The 14,746-nt window shown below is 49.3% G+C and overlaps 1 protein-coding gene and 2 long non-coding RNA genes across 25 annotated transcripts; 1 reads left to right on the top strand and 2 right to left on the bottom strand.

The window, feature by feature from the left end:
• Window positions 1–907: 907 nt before the first annotated feature.
• On the bottom strand, window positions 908–3,083 carry LOC127919472 (uncharacterized). Of its 10 annotated transcripts, none has more exons than XR_008103123.1 (4): window positions 1,970–3,077; window positions 1,766–1,899; window positions 1,433–1,633; window positions 908–958 (listed from the first exon to the last, which is right to left on the bottom strand). It is a non-coding gene; the product is annotated as an uncharacterized LOC127919472 (long non-coding RNA). The 10 variants fall into 10 exon arrangements; XR_008103119.1 differs by having other exon boundaries at window positions 1,366–1,633; window positions 1,970–3,075; XR_008103117.1 differs by having other exon boundaries at window positions 1,299–1,633; window positions 1,970–3,074.
• LOC127919473 (uncharacterized) lies at window positions 2,439–3,363 on the top strand. 14 transcript variants are annotated; one of them, XR_008103135.1, is made up of 5 exons: window positions 2,445–2,596; window positions 2,628–2,697; window positions 2,737–2,914; window positions 3,103–3,196; window positions 3,236–3,363. It is a non-coding gene; the product is annotated as an uncharacterized LOC127919473 (long non-coding RNA). The 14 variants fall into 14 exon arrangements; XR_008103131.1 differs by having other exon boundaries at window positions 2,737–2,783; window positions 2,815–2,914; window positions 3,103–3,259; XR_008103125.1 differs by having other exon boundaries at window positions 2,737–2,788; window positions 2,836–3,076; window positions 3,142–3,242.
• LOC127919471 (short/branched chain specific acyl-CoA dehydrogenase, mitochondrial-like) lies at window positions 3,223–14,498 on the bottom strand. The gene is made up of 4 exons (XM_052503072.1): window positions 14,321–14,498; window positions 8,703–8,888; window positions 4,891–4,990; window positions 3,223–3,368 (listed from the first exon to the last, which is right to left on the bottom strand). The coding sequence occupies exons 1-4, from the start codon at window positions 14,474–14,476 to the stop codon at window positions 3,292–3,294; spliced, it is 519 nt and encodes a 172-aa protein (XP_052359032.1). The 5' UTR covers window positions 14,477–14,498; the 3' UTR covers window positions 3,223–3,291.
• Between the last annotated feature and the right edge of the window lie 248 nt (window positions 14,499–14,746).

Genomic DNA, 14,746 nt, shown 5'->3' on the forward strand with positions numbered 1-14,746 from the left:
AGTGATGAATGTTAATTTGCTCTGTCGAACAGATATAATTACTGTCAGACAGCTGATATTGGTCCACCATGTTGTGTGTACTAACTACGCTGTCTGGGGAGAGAACAATATCCCTTGTATTGTATGGACAAGACCGGGTCTCGTACGGAAATCTAATCAATCTTATCTATCTTGACAAACTGCTCCCGAAAGAGTGAATTATTTAATGAGTTCTCTTCAGTCTGAAACCTGAGCGTAATTCAATTGCAATAAAATAACATTAGGGCTGACAAGGCTATTAGAAGTTGTTTTAATTTACTGCTCTTTGGAGGTTACGGTCTGTGGCTTTTACTGTAACAAACCTCACCTCTCAGACTCAGAAAAACAAGGAAATGTCTGCCATCTAGTGGCTGAAAAACAGACTTGCTAGGAGTTGGGCTTTGGTACTTAAACTATAGCTAAACGAGATTTAGAAGGATAGCTTCGCAAGAATACCTTAGCTGAAATAAGACGAGACAAGATAATTAAAAACACTTATTCAATATTTATTAGTATGGTTAAAGAAGTTGATGAATAGTAAAAACGTTGAAAATCTCTTCCGGTTGTGTGAAACTAATTCCCAGATATATCTTTAAAATAAAGGCGCTGAAAGACAGGATGGATCTAGTCCACCGAAGTAAACATGGTTACCGTGACAACGGTAGAGCCGAAACCACCCAACAGACAGTTGAAGACACTTAACAATACCAACACACCAGAGATATGTTACACTATCTATCTACAGGTCTGAAACAGTTGAACACACAACAATACCAAAACAGAGATAGTTACACTATCCATCTCCAGGTTGGAAATACCAACACACCAGAGATATGTTACACCTATCTCCAGGTCTGGAAAGCATAAGATACAACTAAGTGAGAGATGATGGATGGAGCATCCTGGAGTACTATATAGTCAGCAGTGGTTCACCATTGACCTCAGAGTAACGTCTGACACTAAGGGCTCAGTCTGGGTCCCTCCTATTCAGTCTGGGTGGCTGAAGTGGTTCACCATTGACCTCTACAGTAATGTCTGACACAAGGGCTCTATTCAGTCTGGGTGGCTGAAGTGGTTCACCATTGACCTCTACAGTAATGTTGACACTAAGGGCTCTATTCAGTCTGGGTGGCTGAAGTGGTTAACCATTGACCCATCCAGTAATGTCTGACAGCAGGGCTCTATTCAGTGACTAAGTGAAGTGGTTCACCATTGATACAGTAATGTCTGACACTAAGGGCTCTATTCAGTCTGGGTGGCTGAAGTGGTTCACCATTGACCTCTACAGTAATGTCTGACACTAAGGGCTCTATTCAGTCTGGGTGGCTGAAGTGGTTCACCATTGACCTCTACAGTAATGTCTGACACTAAGGGCTCTATTCAGTCTGGGTGGCTGAAGTGGTTCACCATTGACCTCTACAGTAATGTCTGACACTAAGGGCTCTATTCAGTCTGGGTGGCTGAAGTGGTTCACCATTGACCTCTACAGTAATGTCTGACACTAAGGGCTCTATTCAGTCTGGGTGGCTGAAGTGGTTCACCATTGACCTCTACAGTAATGTCTGACACTAAGGGCTCTATTCAGTCTGGGTGGCTGAAGTGGTTCACCATTGACCTCTACAGTAATGTCTGACATAAGGGCTCTATTCAGTCTGGGTGGCTGAAGTGGTTCACCATTGACCTCTCAGTAACGTCTGACACTAAGGGCTCTATTCAGTCTGGGTGGCTGAAGTGGTTCACCATTGACCTCTACAGTAATGTCTGACACTAAGGGCTCTATTCAGTCTGGGTGGCTGAAGTGGTTCACCATTGACCTCTACAGTAATGTCTGACACTAAGGGCTCTATTCAGTCTGGGTGGCTGAAGTGGTTCACCATTGACCTCTACAGTAATGTCTGACACTACTAAGGGCTCTATTCAGTCTGGGTGGCTGAAGTGGTTCACCATTGACCTCTACAGTAATGTCTGACACTAAGGGCTCTATTCAGTCTGGGTGGCTGAAGTGGTTCACCATTGACCTCTACAGTAATGTCTGACACTAAGGGCTCTATTCAGTCTGGGTGGCTGAAGTGGTTCACCATTGACCTCTACAGTAACGTCTGACACTATAAGGGCTCTATTCAGTCTGGGTGGCTGAAGTGGTTCACCATTGACCTCTACAGTAATGTCTGACACTAAGGGCTCTATTCAGTCTGGGTGGCTGAAGTGGTTCACCATTGACCTCTACAGTAATGTCTGACACTAAGGGCTCTATTCAGTCTGGGTGGCTGAAGTGGTTCACCATTGACCTCTACAGTAATGTCTGACACTAAGGGCTCTATTCAGTCTGGGTGGCTGAAGTGGTTCACCATTGACCTCTACAGTAATGTCTGACACTAAGGGCTCTATTCAGTCTGGGTGGCTGAAGTGGTACAGGTTGTATAAGGTCTCCACTAAGCCTTTAAAATGTTCATATCATGCTGTAAAACGCTGAACTTTCAACCATTCAGATTGAATAGAGCCCTAAATCACACAACAGTTCAACAACGCCTGATCACATCCAGTTTGGTCACAAAGAGGAGTGTATGACGGTCAGGAGGTCAGGTCAGGAGTTCAGGTCAGGAGGTCAGGTCAGGTCAGGAGGTCAGGTCAGGAGGTCAGGTCAGGAGGTCAGGTCAGGAGGTCAGGTCAGGAGGTCAGGTCAGGAGGTCAGGTCAGGAGGCCAGGTCAGGAGGCCAGGTCAGGAGGTCAGGTCAGGAGGTCAGGTCAGGAGGTCAGGTCAGGAGGTCAGGTCAGGAGGCCAGGTCAGGAGGTCAGGTCAGGAGGTCAGGTCAGGAGGTCAGGAGGTCAGGTCAGGAGGTCAGGTCAGGAGACCAGGTCAGGAGGTCAGTCTCCATGCTGAGGATACGGTCAGGAGGTCAGGTCAGGAGACCAGGTCAGGAGGTCAGTCGACACGATGAGGAAACAGCCAGACCAGGTCAGGAGGTCAGGTCAGGAGATCAGTCTACACGATGAGGAAACAGCCAGACCAGGTCAGGAGGTCAGGTCAAGAGGTCAGGTCAGGAGACCAGGTCAAGAGGTCAGGTCAGGAGACCAGGTCAAGAGGTCAGGTCAGGAGACCAGGTCAGGAGGTCAGGTCAGGAGGTCAGGTCAGGAGATCAGTCTACACGATGAGGAAACAGCCAGACCAGGTCAGGAGGTCAGGTCAAGAGGTCAGGTCAGGAGACCAGGTCAAGAGGTCAGGTCAGGAGATCAGTCTACACGATGAGGAAACAGCCAGACCAGGGCAGGAAGTCAGTGATCATACTCCTTGTCTATAAACTTGGCCATGGTGGACAGCTGGATGTTGGTGGTGCCCTCATAAATGGTACCTGTGTAGATACAGAGACGGAGAACCAGCTTTAATGACCATTACACCAATACTGGAATGGAACAATACAGACGACATGTTATCACACGTTAATGTCCATAACTTCCACCAGGAATTAAAATAGAGAGTTTTCCTTAATCAGTACTGGACGAAAGAGAAACAGTTCACTCAGTCTGTGGAACTGCGACTGTACCCTGGTTGAGTGGGTGTGTCTGAAATAGCGCCTCGTCCTCTTACCTAGGACCCCACAGGGCCTCGTCCTCTTACCTAGGACCCCACAGGGCCCCGTCCTCTTACCTAGGACCCCACAGGGCCTTGTCCTCTTACCTAGGACCCCACAGGGCCTTGTCCTCTTACCTAGGACCCCACAGGGCCTCGTCCTCTTACCTAGGACCCCACAGGGCCCCGTCCTCTTACCTAGGACCCCACAGGGCCTCGTCCTCTTACCTAGGACCCCACAGGGCCTCGTCCTCTTACCTAGGACCCCACAGGGCCCCGTCCTCTTACCTAGGACCCCACAGGGCCCCGTCCTCTTACCTAGGACCCCACAGGGCCCCGTCCTCTTACCTAGGACCCCACAGGGCCCCGTCCTCTTACCTAGGACCCCACAGGGCCTCGTCCTCTTACCTAGGACCCCACAGGGCCCCGTCCTCTTACCTAGGACGCCACACAGGGCCCCGTCCTCTTACCTAGGACGCCACACAGGGCCTCGTCCTCTTACCTAGGACGCCACACAGGGCCTCGTCCTCATACCTAGGACGCCACACAGGGCCTCGTCCTCTTACCTAGGATGCCACACAGGGCCCCGTCCTCTTATTTTGGACAAACCCCCTCTCTCCTAGCACCCACCCCCTCTCTCCTAGCACCCACCGCCTCTCTCCTAGCACCCACCGCCTCTCTCCTAGCACCCACCCCCTCTCTCCTAGCACCCACCGCCTCTCTCCTAGCACCCACCGCCTCTCTCCTAGCACCCACCCCTCTCTCCTAGCACCCACCCCCTCTCTCCTAGCACCCACCCCCTCTCTCCTAGCACCCACCCCTCTCTCCTAGCACCCACCCCCTCTCTCCTAGCACCCACCCCCTCTCTCCTAGCACCCACCCCCTCTCTCCTAGCACCCACCCCCTCTCTCCAAGCACCCACCCCCTCTCTCCTAGCACCCACCCCCTCTCTCCTAGCACCCACCCCCTCTCTCCTAGCACCCACCCCCTCTCTCCTAGCACCCACCCCCTCTCTCCTAGCACCCACCCCCTCTCTCCTAGCACCCACCCCCTCTCTCCTAGCACCCACCCCCTCTCTCCTAGAACACCAAGGTCAGACCAGACAGAGGAATTCCTCGAGGATCAGATTACCTTCTGTGTAGCCCAGCACCTCCGCCCTGCCCACTCCACCTTGCTGTGGCCCAATAACTAGCTAGCTAACTGTAGTTATGACGTTCCTAAACACCACCCCACAGAGTCATGTTACCCACCGGGTTGCATAGCAACAGTACAGGATAGCTTTGGAACTAGGCATAGAAACTTACCTATTTTACAATCTCTGTAGTACTTCTCAACAGGGTAGTCTTTGGTGAAGCCTACCCCTCCCATCCACTCGATGCATTTTGAAGTGGTCAACGTTGCCACCTAATTTATGCAGAAAAGAACAAGGAACAATTAACACAACTACTTTGATGCTGTTGAATGATATAGTTTGGATTTGCACTGTTCATTCCCTCTGTTAGAAGAGCAGGGCTGGACCCCTCTCTGAGTAGGGCGGGACCCCTCTCTGAGTAGGGCGGGACCCCTCTCTGAGCAGGGCGGGACCCCTCTCTGAGCAGGGCTGGACCCCTCTCTGAGTAGGGCTGGACCCCTCTCTGAGCAGGGCTGGACCCCTCTCTGAGCAGGGCGGGACCCCTCTCTGAGTAGGGCTGGACCCCTCTCTGAGCAGGGCGGGACCCCTCTCTGAGTAGGGCTGGACCCCTCTCTGAGCAGGGCTGGACCCCTCTCTGAGCAGGGCTGGACCCCTCTCTGAGTAGGGCTGGACCCCTCTCTGAGTAGGGCTGGACCCCTCTCTGAGTAGGGCTGGACCCCTCTCTGAGTAGGGCTGGACCCCTCTCTGAGTAGGGCGGGACCCCTCTCTGAGTAGGGCTGGACCCCTCTCTGAGTAGGGCTGGACCCCTCTCTGAGTAGGGCTGGACCCCTCTCTGAGTAGGGCGGGACCCCTCTCTGAGTAGGGCTGGACCCCTCTCTGAGTAGGGCTGGACCCCTCTCTGAGTAGGGCTGGACCCCTCTCTGAGTAGGGCTGGACCCCTCTCTGAGTAGGGCGGGACCCCTCTCTGAGTAGGGCTGGACCCCTCTCTGAGTAGGGCTGGACCCCTCTCTGAGTAGGGCGGGACCCCTCTCTGAGTAGGGCTGGACCCCTCTCTGAGTAGGGCGGGACCCTCTCTGAGTAGGGCTGGACCCCTCTCTGAGCAGGGCGGGACCCCTCTCTGAGCAGGGCGGGACCCCTCTCTGAGCAGGGCGGGACCCCTCTCTGAGCAGGGCGGGACCCCTCTCTGAGCAGGGCGGGACCCCTCTCTGAGCAGGGCGGTACCGGTACCCTCTCTGAGCAGGGCGGTACCGGTACCCTCTCTGAGCAGGGCGGTACCGGTACCCTCTCGGAGCAGGGCGGTACCCTCTCGGAGCAGGGCGGTACCCTCTCGGAGCAGGGCGGTACCCCTCTCGGAGCAGGGTGGTACAGGGCGGTACCCCTCTCGGAGCAGGGCGGTACCGGTACCCTCTCGGAGCAGGGCGGGACCCCTCTCCGAGCAGGGCGGGACCCCTCTCTGAGCAGGGCGGGACCCTCTCTGAGCAGGGCGGGACCCCTCTCTGAGTAGGGCGGGACCCCTCTCTGAGTAGGGCTGTACCCCTCTCTGAGTAGGGCTGTACCCCTCTCTGAGTAGGGCTGGACCCCTCTCTGAGTAGGGCTGGACCCCTCTCTGAGTAGGGCTGTACCCCTCTCTGAGCAGGGCGGGACCCCTCTCCGAGCAGGGCGGTACCGGTACCCTCTCAGAGCAGGGCTGGACCCCTCTCTGAGTAGGGCGGGACCCCTCTCTGAGTAGGACTGGACCCCTCTCTGAGTAGGGCTGGACCCCTCTCTGAGTAGGGCTGGACCCCTCTCTGACAGGGCGGGACCCCTCTCTGAGTAGGGCTGGACCCCCTCTCTGAGCAGGGCGGGTACCCTCTCTGAGTAGGGCGGGACCCCTCTCTGACAGGGCGGGACCCCTCTCTGAGCAGGGCGGGACCCCTCTCTGAGCAGGGCGGGACCCCTCTCTGAGCAGGGCGGGACCCCTCTCTGAGCAGGGCGGGACCCCTCTCTGAGCAGGGCGGGACCCCTCTCTGAGCAGGGCTGTACCCCTCTCTGAGTAGGGCTGGTACCCTCTCGGAGCAGGGCGGTATCCTCTCGGAGCAGGGCGGCTGTACCCTCTCGGAGCAGGGCGGTATCACATTACCAGAACACCCTCGGAGCAGGGCGGTACCCTCTCGGAGCAGGGCGGTACCCTCTCGGAGCAGGGCGGTACCCTCTCGGAGCAGGACTGGACCCCTCTCTGAGTAGGGCGGTACCCTCTCTGAGTAGGGCTGGACCCCTCTCTGAGTAGGGCTGGACCCCTCTCTGAGTAGGGCTGGACCCCTCTCCGAGCAGGGCGGGACCCTCTCCGAGCAGGGCTGTATCACAGGGCAGGACCCCTCTCGGAGCAGGGCGGTATCACCTCTCCGAGCAGGGCACCCTCTCCGAGCAGGGCTGTACCCTCTCCGAGCAGGGCGGAACCCTCTTTAGAGCAGGGCTGTACACATTACTCCTTTAGAGCAGGGTTCTGATACAGGACCAGTCCAGTGATTATATGATCGTAGCACTCTGAGACGCTGTATACAGAACATGGGCCTGCATGGTCTCTACATTCAGCTCACCTCTGATGTGAAGTGCTGGCCATGCAGGCCTCCTTGATAAGGTGGTCCTGCCTCCTTCAGCCGGGCAGCGTTAGATGTGGTGCTGTAACACCAGGCAGCCTTAGATCTGGGTGGCTACAGAACATCTTTAGGTGCTGCATGGCCTGTAACACATTACAGAACACCCTTTAGATGTGGTGCTGTAACACATTACAGAACACCCTTTAGATGTGGTGCTGTGCTGTAACACATTACAGAACACCCTTTAGATGTGGTGCTGTATCACATTACAGAACACCCTTTAGATGTGGTGCTGCATGGCCTTTAGATGTAACACATTACAGAACACCCTTTAGATGTGGTGCTGTATCACATTACAGAACACCCTTTAGATGTGGTGCTGTATCACATTACAGAACACCCTTTAGATGTGGTGCTGTATCACATTACAGAACACCCTTTAGATGTGGTGCTGCATGGCCTGTAACACATTACAGAACACCCTTTAGATAATATATGCCATTTACAGAACACCTTTTAGATGTGGTGCTGTATCACATTACAGAAGTCACCCTTTAGATGTGGTGCTGCATCACATTACAGAACACCCTTTAGATGTGGTGCTGTATGGCCTGTAACCATTACAGAACCCTTTAGATGTGGTGCTACATGGCTGAAACACATTGAACACTACCAGATGTGGTGCTGTATGGCCTGTAACACATTACAGAACACCCTTTAGATGTGGTGCTGTATCACATTACAGAACACCCTTTAGATGTGGTGCTGTATCACATTACAGAACACCCTTTAGATGTGGTGCTGTATCACATTACAGAACACCCTTTAGATGTGGTGCTGTATCACATTACAGAACACCCTTTAGATGTGGTGCTGTATCACATTACAGAACACCCTTTAGATGTGGTGCTGTATCACATTACAGAACACCCTTTAGATGTGGTGCTGTATCACATTACAGAACACCCTTTAGATGTGGTGCTGTATCACATTACAGAACACCCTTTAGATGTGGTGCTGTAACACATTATATAAGCATCATGATCACTAGCGTGCTGGAGTTTCCTTCCAATAAAACACTAGTTCTGTGTGGCTCAGGTGGTAGAGCATGGCGCTTGCAATACCAGGGCTTTGGGTTCGATTCCCGCTGGGGCCAACCAGGCTAAAACGTATGCAGCCATGACTGAGTCGCTTTGGATTTATTTATTTTAAAGTGTGTAAATGACCTCGATTATTGTTATTATTAAAGATGGAGAATAATGGAGGTTTTTAAAATAAATCACAAAGATGAGTTTGATAGAAATCAGCAAGCCACACACTGGTCATAGCAGCAACACCTACAAGTGGAGAAACATTAATTCCATGACATATAAAAAATGTTTTAAATGAATAAGTTTTTTTTTTTAACCTGGAAGTCGAAGATGCGTTTGCCAAACTGAACCCTCTGTCTGGTGTAGGGAACGGCCTGGTCGAAGCAACCCTGAGCCAGCCCCAGCATCTGAGCGGCGATCCCAATCCTGCCTTCGTTCAGCATGCCGATGGCGTACTTGTATCCGATGTGGCCGATCTGACCCAAGACGTTCTTCTCAGGAACCTTCAACAAAACCAGAAATCACTTTTATTCGCAAAGTACATTTTCAACGTACCCAGAATTTGACTTGGTGAAGTGTTGGTGCCAACAACAGACAAACATATTAGGCTCCGTCCTCCGACGAAAACAACACTCGGGTCGACCAAGAGTCCCTCAGTTCTTTCGACCAATCCATGAAATGTTTTAAAAGTTCAATTCATATAAGACACACCCTATGTGTTTTAATCAAACCACTACATTCACTGAGCTTGTCTGTGCTTTGGCCTGTTTGATTAAATAATTAAAGACACAAAACGATTCAAGAGGGTGTTTGACGGCACTTGCAGGGCTGTTAACAAATATATATTTTTTTAAAGGCACGAATGCCCGTGTGACCGAGGCACGTTGTCCCGCTCTCCTCCCTGCTGCAGCTAGCAGGTACACCAATAGTGTTTATTGTGCCAACATAATTACAGACGTGGCTGTATCACATTCTACTTGTTTCTCTGACTGAAAAGTTCTGTTATACATCTGTCCGCACAGTCCTCGCCCTCTTTAAGTGACATGTACAGTGGGGCAAAAAAGTATTTAGTCAGCCACCAATTGTGGTAAACAGATACCTGTAATTTTCATCATAGGTACACTTAACTATGACACAAAATGAGAAAGAAAAATCCAGAAAATCACATTGTAGGATTTTTAATGAATTTAACCAAATTATGGTGGAAAATAAGTATGACCTGGACCTATATTCTATTAAATCACTATAAAATATAAACTCCGAACACATTGACAGCAAAATGGATACGGAGGATGTGAATGAAGAAACTTTGAAAAAACAGGGGGAATGTTTACTGGTTGCTCAGGAGGAAACGGGAAAATCAGATATGCGGAAGACATTTAGTTGTGGAAACTTCTAGAGATACAAGAAAAACACCAAAGCAGCTGTTAGATTACAACACAAATTCTAACCTACTAACTCTATGAACAAGACTCTCTGGTACACTTAATTGTTTACACTGTTTACTGTTACTCTATCTACTCTACTCTTCTAATATGCTGTTTACCTTAGCTATTATGCACATAGCAACGGTAACCAACATGCTGGTTACCATAGCAACACGGTGTAAGGAAAGAGGGGCAAATTCAACGGTTCAGAACCGCGGACAGCGACCTGCTATCCAACGTGGGAGAAAAGAGCATTCGTTATAAAATAATATGTATTTACTGATAAGTGTCGCACCGTTGTTCTAACATAATATAACCCATAATATAACCTCAGTAGCACGTCTAACAGTGATGGACTACGACATCCACACGGCCCCCTGCAACGGATTGGTCCACTCGGACAGACGCAAATCACATGGTCGACCAACAGCCAATCAATGGACCAGTCGACTAAACGGGGTCAGCCCGACAAAATATATAGACAGAATGTAAAATACTGATACTTCCAGAGAGTACAGACACATTTCATATACGCAGCTAGAAGGTAGAGTCATTATTATACACACACACACATTACATTACCATTCAATCAACATGCTTCTGATCCACACATTACATTACCATTCAATCAACATGCTTCTGATCCACACATTACATTACCATTCAATCAACATGCTTCTGATCCACACATTACATTACCATTCAATCAACATGCTCCTGATCCACACATTACATTACCATTCAATCAACATGCTTCTGATCCACACATTACATTACCATTCAATCAACATGCTTCTGATCCACACATTACATTACCATTCAATCAACATGCTTCTGATCCACACATTACATTACCATTCAATCAACATGCTTCTGATCCACACATTACATTACCATTCAATCAACATGCTTCTGATCCACACATTACATTACCATTCAATCAACATGCTTCTGATCCACACATTACATTACATTACCATTCAATCAACATGCTTCTGATCCACATTACATTACCATTCAATCAACATGCTTCTGATCCACACATTACATTACCATTCAATCAACATGCTTCTGATCCACACATCACATTACCATTCAATCAACATGCTTCTGATCACATTACATTACCATTTAATCAACATGCTTCTGATCCACACATTACATTACCATTCAATCAACATGCTTCTGATCCACACATTACATTACCATTTAATCAACATGCTTCTGATCACACATTACATTACCATTCAATCAACATGCTTCTGATCCACACATTACATTACCATTCAATCAACATGCTTCTGATCCACACATTACATTACCATTCAATCAACATGCTTCTGATCCACACATTACCATTTAATCAACATGCTCCTGATCCACACATTACATTACCATTCAATCAACATGCTTCTGATCCACACATTACCATTCAATCAACATGCTTCTGATCCACACATGCTTTATCATTCAATCAACATGCTTCTGATCCACACATTATCATTCAATCAACATGCTTCTGATCCACACATTACCATTTAATCAACATGCTTCTGATCCACACATTACATTACCATTCAATCAACATGCTTCTGATTCACATAACATTACCATTCAATCAACATGCTCCTGATCCACACATTAATTACCATTTAATCAACATGCTTCTGATCTGATGGACAGGTTGATGCATATCAGATTCACCTTTTCATTGTTGGTTGTTGTTACGGTCTATATCTGTTCATATTTAGAATGGGTGCCTTGATGTTATCCAGGTTAAGAGCCTACCTACCTTGATGTTGTCCAGGTTGAAGGGTCTACCTACCTTGATGTTGTCCAGGTTGAAGGGTCTACCTACCTTGATGTTGTCCAGGTTGAAGGGTCTACCTACCTTGATGTTGTCCAGGTTGAAGAGGACAGGTTGAAGAGTCTACCTACCTTGATGTTATCCAGGTTGAAGAGGACAGGTTGAAGAGTCTACCTACCTTGATGTTATCCAGGTTGAAGAGGACAGGTTGAAGAGTCTACCTACCTTGATGTTATCCAGGTTGAGAGGACAGGTTGAAGAGCCTACCTACCTTGATGTTGTCCAGGTTAGCCTACCTACCGTGATGTTGTCCAGGTTGAAGAGGGCAGGTTGAAGAGCCTACCTACCTTGATGTTGTCCAGGTTGAAGAGGACAGGTTGAAGAGTCTACCTACCTTGATGTTATCCAGGTTGAAGAGGACAGGTTGAAGAGTCTACCTACCTTGATGTTATCCAGGTTGAAGAGGACAGGTTGAAGAGTCTACCTACCTTGATGTTATCCAGGTTGAGAGGACAGGTTGAAGAGCCTACCTACCTTGATGTTGTCCAGGTTGAAGAGTCTACCTACCGTGATGTTGTCCAGGTTGAAGAGGGCAGGTTGAAGAGCCTACCTACCTTGATGTTGTCCAGGTTGAAGAGGACAGGTTGAAGAGTCTACCTACCTTGATGTTATCCAGGTTGAAGAGGACAGGTTGAAGAGTCTACCTACCTTGATGTTATCCAGGTTGAAGAGGACAGGTTGAAGAGTCTACCTACCTTGATGTTATCCAGGTTGAGAGGACAAGAGCCTACCTACCTTGATGTTGTCCAGGTTGAAGAGCCTACCTACCGTGATGTTGTCCAGGTTGAAGAGGGCAGGTTGAAGAGCCTACCTACCTTGATGTTGTCCAGGTTGAAGAGGACAGGTTGAAGAGTCTACCTACCTTGATGTTATCCAGGTTGAAGAGGACAGGTTGAAGAGTCTACCTACCTTGATGTTATCCAGGTTGAGAGGACAGGTTGAAGAGCCTACCTACCTTGATGTTGTCCAGGTTGAAGAGCCTACCTACCGTGATGTTGTCCAGGTTGAAGAGGACAGGTTGAAGAGCCTACCTACCTTGATGTTGTCCAGGTTGAAGAGGACAGGTTGAAGAGCCTACCTACCTTGATGTTGTCCAGGTTGAGAGGGCAGGTTGAAGAGCCTACCTACCTTGATGTTGTCCAGGTTGAAGAGACAGGTTGAAGAGCCTACCTACCTTGATGTTGTCCAGGTTGAGAGGACAGGTTGAAGAGCCTACCTACCTTGATGTTATCCAGGTTGAAGAGCCTACTTACCTTGATGTTATCCAGGTTGAAGAGCCTACCTACCTTGATGTTATCCAGGTTGAAGAGCCTACCTACCTTGATGTTATCCAGGTTGAAGAGGGCAGGTTGAAGAGCCTACCTACCTTGATGTTGTCCAGGTTGAAGAGCCTACTTACCTTGATGTTATCCAGGTTGAAGAGCCTACCTACCTTGATGTTATCCAGGTTGAAGAGCCTACCTACCTTGATGTTATCCAGGTTGAAGAGCCTACCTACCTTGATGTTGTCCAGGTTGAGAGGACAGGTTGAAGAGCCTACCTACCTTGATGTTGTCCAGGTTGAAGAGGACAGGTTGAAGAGCCTACCTACCTTGATGTTATCCAGGTTGAGAGGACAGGTTGAAGAGCCTACCTACCTTGATGTTATCCAGGTTGAAGAGCCTACCTACCTTGATGTTGTCCAGGTTAAGAGGACAGGTTGAAGAGCCTACCTACCTTGATGTTATCCAGGTTGAAGAGCCTACCTACCTTGATGTTATCCAGGTTGAGAGGACAGGTTGAAGAGCCTACCTACCTTGATGTTGTCCAGGTTGAGAGGACAGGTTGAAGAGCCTACCTACCTTGATGTTGTCCAGGTTGAGAGGACAGGTTGAAGAGCCTACCTACCTTGATGTTGTCCAGGTTGAGAGGACAGGTTGAAGAGCCTACCTACCTTGATGTTATCCAGGTTGAGAGGACAGGTTGAAGAGCCTACCTACCTTGATGTTATCCAGGTTGAGAGGACAGGTTGAAGAGCCTACCTACCTTGATGTTGTCCAGGTTGAGAGGACAGGTTGAAGAGCCTACCTACCTTGATGTTGTCCAGGTTGAGAGGACAGGTTGAAGAGTCTACCTACCTTGATGTTATCCAGGTTGAAGAGCCTACCTACCTTGATGTTGTCCAGGTTGAGAGGACAGGTTGAAGAGCCTACCTACCTTGATGTTGTCCAGGTTGAGAGGACAGGTTGAAGAGCCTACCTACCTTGATGTTGTCCAGGTTGAGAGGACAGGTTGAAGAGCCTACCTACCTTGATGTTATGAGAGGACAGGTTGAAGAGCCTACCTACCTTGATGTTGTCCAGGACAGGTTGAAGAGCCTACCTACCTTGATGTTGTCCAGGTTGAGAGGACAGGTTGAAGAGCCTACCTACCTTGATGTTGTCCAGGTTGAGAGGACAGGTTGAAGAGCCTACCTACCTTGATGTTATCCAGGTTGAGAGGACAGGTTGAAGAGCCTACCTACCTTGATGTTATCCAGGTTGAGAGGACAGGTTGAAGAGCCTACCTACCTTGATGTTGTCCAGGTTGAGAGGACAGGTTGAAGAGCCTACCTGCCTTGATGTTATCCAGGTTGAGAGGACAGGTTGAAGAGCCTACCTACCTTGATGTTGTCCAGGTTGAGAGGACAGGTTGAAGAAGCTCTCAGACCCAGTTTGTTCTCCTTCTTGCCGATCTGAAGCCCCTCGGTGTCTCTGTCCACGATGAAGCAGGTGATACCTCGGTGACCCTGTCGACAAAAGAGGAAGTGTACTGTCATTTACTGCTGGATACAAAATCAAACTTTATTGGTCACATACACAGGTTCCAACAGTGTGTAAACCAGGAAGGAGCTGTTTCCTAGGAGCTACCACTCAACAGGACATATCAAACACTGAGGAGAAACTCCTCCACAGCCTGAAGACAAAAGACAAACACTGAAGACAAACAGGAGAAACTCCTCTACAGTCTGAAGACAAGACAAACACTAAGGAGAAACTCCTCTACAGTCTGAAGACAAGACAAACACTAAGGAGAAACTCCTCTACAG

This window comes from Oncorhynchus keta, unplaced genomic scaffold (assembly GCF_023373465.1).
Source record: "Oncorhynchus keta strain PuntledgeMale-10-30-2019 unplaced genomic scaffold, Oket_V2 Un_contig_16762_pilon_pilon, whole genome shotgun sequence".
Taxonomy (NCBI): Eukaryota; Metazoa; Chordata; class Actinopteri; order Salmoniformes; family Salmonidae; genus Oncorhynchus; species Oncorhynchus keta.

What these genes read in the sequence shown, in the direction of transcription:
- LOC127919471 (XM_052503072.1), bottom strand. Translation starts at nt 14,476, where the DNA reads ATGACAGTACACTTCCTCTTTTGTCGACAGGGTCACCGAGGTATCACC. An exon ending in TCAACCTGGACAACATCAAG is followed by an intron (nt 8,889 to 14,320) that starts GTAGGTAGGCTC and finishes GTTTTGTTGAAG; the next exon opens with GTTCCTGAGAAGAACGTCTT. An exon ending in AACGCATCTTCGACTTCCAG is followed by an intron (nt 4,991 to 8,702) that starts GTTAAAAAAAAA and finishes TGCATAAATTAG; the next exon opens with GTGGCAACGTTGACCACTTC.